Source organism: Chrysochloris asiatica, unplaced genomic scaffold (genome assembly GCF_000296735.1).
Source record: "Chrysochloris asiatica unplaced genomic scaffold, ChrAsi1.0 scaffold00075, whole genome shotgun sequence".
NCBI classification, from domain to species: Eukaryota; Metazoa; Chordata; class Mammalia; order Afrosoricida; family Chrysochloridae; genus Chrysochloris; species Chrysochloris asiatica.
Genome location: NW_006408593.1, coordinates 8,737,897 through 8,744,575, shown reverse-complemented (window position 1 = coordinate 8,744,575; position 6,679 = coordinate 8,737,897). Strand labels below are relative to the sequence as shown.

At 43.7% G+C, this 6,679-nt stretch overlaps 1 protein-coding gene across 1 annotated transcript in view; it reads right to left on the bottom strand.

Annotated features, from left to right (window-relative positions):
* HSD17B12 (hydroxysteroid (17-beta) dehydrogenase 12) overlaps positions 1 to 6,679 on the bottom strand; it is a 220,042-nt gene that overhangs the window by 26,795 nt on the left and 186,568 nt on the right. The window contains exon 7 of the mRNA XM_006865031.1: positions 1,250 to 1,284. Within this exon, the coding sequence (XP_006865093.1) occupies positions 1,250 to 1,284 (35 nt within the window). The remainder of the gene's footprint in view (positions 1 to 1,249; positions 1,285 to 6,679) is intronic.

The window sequence follows — 6,679 nt, the reverse complement described above, 5'->3', positions numbered from 1 at the left end:
GGGGATAATAATCAATGTAATGAAACAAGCTATATGAATGATTGAATGTGAAGCTGATGATGTGCCTTGTAAACTTTCATTCAATCCAAAATAAAAACATTTAATTAAAAAAAAAAAAAAAAGATGGAATTACAAATCAAGAGTCTTACTGAGCAACAGTTCCTCAACCAGCTTCCATAGACGCTAAAGGAAACAGATTCTCATCTGCATAGTAGTAACAGGAGCCCATCAAAGTTAGATGAGTAAACGTTAGCCACAACCCCGCTTAGAACTGGTCTTACAGGCTTCTTCACAGAAGCAGGGTCCTTGATTCATCCATTTTCAACGGTGTAAATCCTCTGGGTCTCTTCCAAACTTCTAGCCTTTTTATACAGCGGAAGGATGATCAGAAAGTCCTACATGTAGCAAATGACCAAGCTAGCTCAAGGTACTAGCTCAGCTCTTTCAGTAGGTTTTCTCTGAAGGCCTAGCCATCATTCAGGCTTTTCCATGGCAGGAGCAGAACTTGATCACAATTTCACATTTCATGCTAGTTCAAATATAAGACCTCTACCACACATTTCTCAATAAAGGTGAAAATTGTGTCCTATTCTTTGCTGTTGAGTCAATTCTGACTCATAGCAACCATGTATAGGGTTTCCGAGAGCAGCTGGTGGGTTTGAACTGTTGCCCAGTGCTTACCCTACACCAGGGCTCCACACTGTGTCCTAGAGAACCCAATCCAAACGAGAACACCCAAGGGGCCTTTTCCTCCAAGGGCTGGTTTGATGTTTTAGAATGACTCAGGAGCAGGGCTAAGTTTAGCATATGCCCCTTCTCCCAGGAAAAAGAGACAGGCTAGAGGACGGGGCCTGGCTGGGTGAAACGCTACTCAACTGGGCTCTGACTGCAAAGTGTGTGCAGCTTTAAGGAGGTATTCCCAGGAACAACCCAGGAACTCTCTCCACCCCCTCAGAATAGCTGGCAATTGAGTTAGTGATGGTGACTCAGGCAGGCTTTTTAATCCTGATCTAAAGGAACCACCACAACCCTGGAGAGGCAAATAAAAAGGGAATCGAGGGGAAAAGGCCTCCACCACTCGATGACTCACGCTCCACCGTGTGAGTCGCCCAGCACATTACTCTGTCGCTAAGACATGGAGACTAGGTTCATTAGTCACTTTAATGAATTTTTCACAGAAAGGATTCTCCTCTGTAAATAATCATGAGCTCTGCCTCTATAGGGTTTGTTGTGTGAGCTTGTGACTCACCTTTCTACCATGCCAGGAAGCACCAACTGTGTCATCTGCAAGAGAGAGAAACAAGATAGTTGTAGTTGAGTGAGGATGCAGGGGACACACAGATACATAGGGAGGAAAACCCACTCCGCCCACAGTCAAGAAGGAATCCCCAAACCACGCAGCACTTGCACACACAGCAGTTTCTTTGGTATACTCTATAATTCAGCTGGGTTACGAGTGCGTAAAAAGGAATGAGATGAAGTTACTGGCGGTAATACTGGGAATACGTTCAGTGAACCTGGCTACATTCAGTCTGGCCTCACCTGCAATAGTAGTGCTAAGCCTAACCCACCGCCACTGAAGTTGGTTCACAGCAACGAGATAAGTTGTTGAACTGCTCCTCAATGTTTCTAAGACTATGGGAGCAGGTGCTCTCCTCTTTCTCCCGCTGAGCAGCTGGAGGGTTCAAAGTGACCACTCTGCGGTTAGCAGTCCAATGCTTAATCCATCCTTAATACTGGCACAGAGATCCCCAAGTAATGAAGAATGTACGGTGACATCTACGCCTTGCAAAATGCATTCCAGGAAAAGATGTATTTATCACGAGAAAGATCCACACCACAACTACTTTTGCTTTCGGATCCCTAGAGTTCTATCTTTGCCAATCAAAAACAAACAAACAAACAAAAACCTTTAGAAGAATGGTATCAAGCAACATATTGGCCAATATTCAGTGTACCTTCCCATTCAGTCCTCTTGTTGGTCTAGCTAGTAGTGAATAAAACGCATCCTATTAGAAATTAAGGTTATCTATGCTCTCCAGTAACATGTGATGAACAGGTGATAGATAAATTTTTACAAGAATTCCTAGTTGTTGACTAAATACATATGATATGATAAGAGAGGCTACTTTTTAAGATACGTGGTAACCAAGAAAACAAGTCCAACAGCTTAGTAAGGGTCACATCGCAGTTTAATATTGAGGTTAGAACATGAATTTCTAACTTTTAGATATTATCAGGTCTTTAAGACGCAAATGGTTTGTAGCAGAAAGGTTTGAATGCATGCCAAGCATACAGAGTTCAAGCTTTCTATCTGAGGGAACACGGTGGATCTATACGGTAAGCACTGAACTGCAAACTACAAGGCCCATGGTTCCAGCCTGTGGGAAAAAGATGAAGCTTTCTGCTCCGCGAAGATTTAAAGCCACGGAAACCCTATACAGAGTCGCTATGAGTCAAAACAACAAAAAGAACATCTTGAGTACCATAATGTATTCATCAGAGCACTTAAGAGTATGAGTGGAGGGAACAAGTCTTTACAGCGAGAATCATTCCCACCCCCTCCACACGCAGAGTAGACAGGGATGGGCAACTTGGACACTGGCTACCCAAAATGGGGGGTGGGGGGCTACAAAGGCAAGAAGTGACTGGCTTACAAGCTTTCAAGAGGGAACCTAGACCCAGAGGGCCTGGAGGAAGGTAGAATCTCCAGTGAGTAGTATTCAATCTGACTAGGCGGGGCTGATGCAATGAAATGCAGACGGGTCTCTTGTGATACAGGACTGTTTGTTTGTTTGTTATCAGGACTGACTGTGAGGGTTGGAAGTGTAAAGGTGGACGTTTTATAGCAAGGAGGGGAGTGATTGACTTTTCGGTCTGGGAGCGGAGGTCCCGAGGACCATCAAGGGAGAAGAGCAGAGAGCGGGACTCTACGGAGAGAAGCAGTGATGCCTGAAATGGAGCCAGAGATGATGACGTGGAGCTATGGAGCAGCTGGAGACTTTGGATCCAGAGAGGGAGAGCGACTGTGTGCTGAAGACCTGAGGGGCACGGGGGAAGGATTGCATGGAGGGGATTGTAACCATGGCAATGAGATGATATACAATAGAATGAATGTAAAACTAATGTTCTCCCATGTAAACTATCACATAATTCACAATAAATCATTAAAACAAAAAAGAGTATAATGAGGGGGAAAAAAAAAATCCTGCATGCCGCCCACCGACCCCAAGAACTATTTTAAAGAAAGAAAAAGTCATCCAGGTTTCACTAAAGAAAATTCTGCTATGTGGAGCTCACAACCCAAATGTCAGCCTCAGAGTTGCTGCATACCCTTCTCCAGTAAAAAGACGAGTTTGCACTGTGTGACAAACATACCAAGAAGTATCTTTAAAGTCTAAGGGAATCATTACAACAGATGAATCTGGATTGGCCGAATATCCTGGCCCAGGTAAGAAAAGGAAAAGCCATAAACAGTTGGCCTGAAGAATCCTATGTCTTTCTTTCCCTTCTCTTACACTGCTGTTGTTATTGTGGGCTGTTGAGTCAGTTTGGACTCACAATGACCCTGTATAGGGTTTCTGAGGCTATACATCTTGACAGCTGCAGAAAGCCTCACCTTTCTCCTACGGAGCTGCTGGTGGGTTTAAACCACTAATGTGGTTAGCAGTCCGGTGCTTAGCCTCTAGCACCGCCATGGATCCTTTCCTACCTCCCCAAAAAGCTACAATTCCTACAACTTCTCTGTCATGTTTGGGACCTCTGGATAATATGAAGTTTCCCTGGGGTGACTCTGTGCTCTTCTGGTTCAATCTTATTGTAGCTGTGTGACCTTGAGTAAGTTCCTTATCTTTCTCCTCAGAGTCTGTATGTATGAAACACGAAGAAGGCATCCACATTATAGGTTATTTACCCTCTTAAGGTGCACCTGACCTAAGCCATGGTATTTTCAATAACCTCATATGCATGTGAAAGCTGGACAGTGAATAAGGAAGAATGTAGAAGAATTGATGCTTTTGAGTTATGGTGTTGGAAGAGAATACTGAAAGTGCCATGGGCTGCCAAATGAACCAATACATCCGTTTTGGAAGAAATGCAGCTTGGAGTGCTCCTTGGAGGCCAAGATGGCCAAACTTCGTCTCTCATACTTCAGACGTATTGTCAGGAGAGAGCAGTCGCTGGAGAAGGATATCATGTTTGGTAAGGTGGCGGGTCAGAGAAAAAGAGAAAGATACCCAACAAGATGGACTGGCCAAGTGGCAGCATCGATGGACTCAAGCGTGGCAACAGCAGTGAAGTTGGCCCAGGATTTGTCAGTGTTTCATTCTGCTGTGCATAAGGTCACTATGAGTCAGTACCGACTCGATGGCACCTAACAACAACAACAACCCTGAATCTCAACTGAGGTCATGGATATACAAGACACAGCACAGAGTAGCCCTTTAAAGGGAAATTAGTATCCACACTGTCAGCATGGTAAGAGCCCAACTGCTAACCAGAAGGGCTGGTAGTTCCAACCCAGCAGCCTCTCCTCTGAATAAAAGGCCTGGTGACCGGCTCCCACAAAGATGACGGCCCAGGAAACCCTGCGGACCACTCTACTCTGTTGGACAGGGTCATTGTAATGCAGAGTCATTGTCAGCATGTAGTATATAGGTTTAGGACAGACTACATTAAGTATATATCCTGGCGTGGCACAGTTGGATAAGCACTGGACTGCTAACTGCAAGGTCGGTGGTTCAAACCCACCAGATGCTCCTCAGAAACCCTAAAAAGGGTCACTCTGAGTCAGAACCAACTTGACAGCACTTAACAACAACAACTCAAGTGTGGCAACAGTAGTGAGGTTGGCCCAGGATTGGACATTGTTTCGTTCTGCTGTGCATAAGTTCGCTATGAGTCGGTGGTGACTCAATGGCACCTAACAACAACAAAGTATCTATCCAGGCCTGTCTTTAAGCACAGTTGTGCTCTATTAATTAGAGCCCAAAACAGTGGTGCATTTTGAGGTCATCCAGTCCAACTAAGAACACAGAAGGTTTGGACAGTCCCATCTATGTTAAAAACTAACTTAGTTGAGATTTTCTGGGGGTGGGGGGCGTGGAAAGTTCTAAAACTGGATTATCATGGTAGCTGCCCAGCACTGTAAATCACTAAGAACCATTAAACTGTAAAACAGATAGATTTTGTGATTATAGAAACTAGCCCTCAATAAATCTGTTTAATAGAAGATACGTCAATAATCACTAGAATCACAAAAACATTCTTTGATGTTACTTTTCAAACATAAGGGATAAAGAAGCACTCAAAATGCTCTATGCTTACACAACTATGGCCCAGAGCAACATACATTAATAAAGAGTCAGTCGGGTTATTTATCTGCCAATGCCTGGGCCAAGTGGTGAGAGCCTGCTATTCAGACGGGGAACCAGAGAAACGACCCTTCACCAGGCAATGCTACAAGTGATACACCAGACGGGAGGACAGAGGATAGCGCGGGGAGAAGGAACAATTAGGTCTGAGGAATTGGGTAGAGCTTTGCAGACTATGTTTCCATTCATTCTGAAGGACTAGGCAGAAAAAAAAAAATCGCTGACAATGATTTCATTCACTTGGATCAACAATCAACATCCCTGGAGGCAGTCCACAAATCAAATCAAGTATTACACTGGACAAATCTGCTGCAAATAGCTCTTTCAACTTTTAAAAAGCAAAGATGTCACTTTGAGGACTAAAGGGCATGTGACCCAAGTCATGATTTTTTCAATTGCTTCATCTGCACGCAAAAGTCGAGATATGAAAAAGGAAGACAGAAGAATGAATGCATTTGAACTGTGGTGGTGAAGAATATTGACTATGCCATATCAAACATATATATCCCCAAAAACAGTCTTAGAAGAAATACAACCAGAAGGTTTCACAGAAGCGAGGATGGAAGCGTTTAACTTTATTACTTTGGTCACATAGTCAGGAAAGACCAATCTCTAGAACAGACCATCACGTTTGGTCACGTAGCCGACCAGTGAAAACGAGGGAAACCGTTAAACGATATGAGGGACACACCAGCATAGCAGTAGACGCAACCTATCAATTGATCCCGAAGATGGAGATGGACGAGGTAATAAACATCTTATTGCGTTACATAGAAGGTTGTCCTGAGTCGGAGGCAACTGAATGATAACTAACAACATCAGTCAGGAAAACTACCAAAACAAAATGTAGTAGAAGGAATAAAAGGATGCCAAAAGCCAAAGAATTGTATGACACTGTATGCTATGGAACTGGTGCCTTTTTAAAAAACTTTGTTGAATGAGTAAAGTAAGCATGTTGTTGCTGTTGTTAACTGCCGCCGAGTTGGTTCCAACTCATAACAACCCCGTACAGGGTTTCTGAGGAGCGGTTTGTGGGTTTGAACTGCCGACCTTGAGGTGAGTGGTCCAGTGCTTATCCTACAGCACCACACCAAGACTCCAAAGTCAGCACAGGAAGAAGTAAAGAATATTGTATCCTATCACACATGATATGGATGACATCAAGAACATCATACATGAAGAGAGCAAAAAGTCATTAAGAAGACAAGAAAGAAGGAAAAGGTCAAAATGGATGTCAGAGGACACTCTGAAACTTGCTTTCCAGCGTAGAGAAGCTAAAACAAATGGAAGACTTGAAGAGGTCCAAG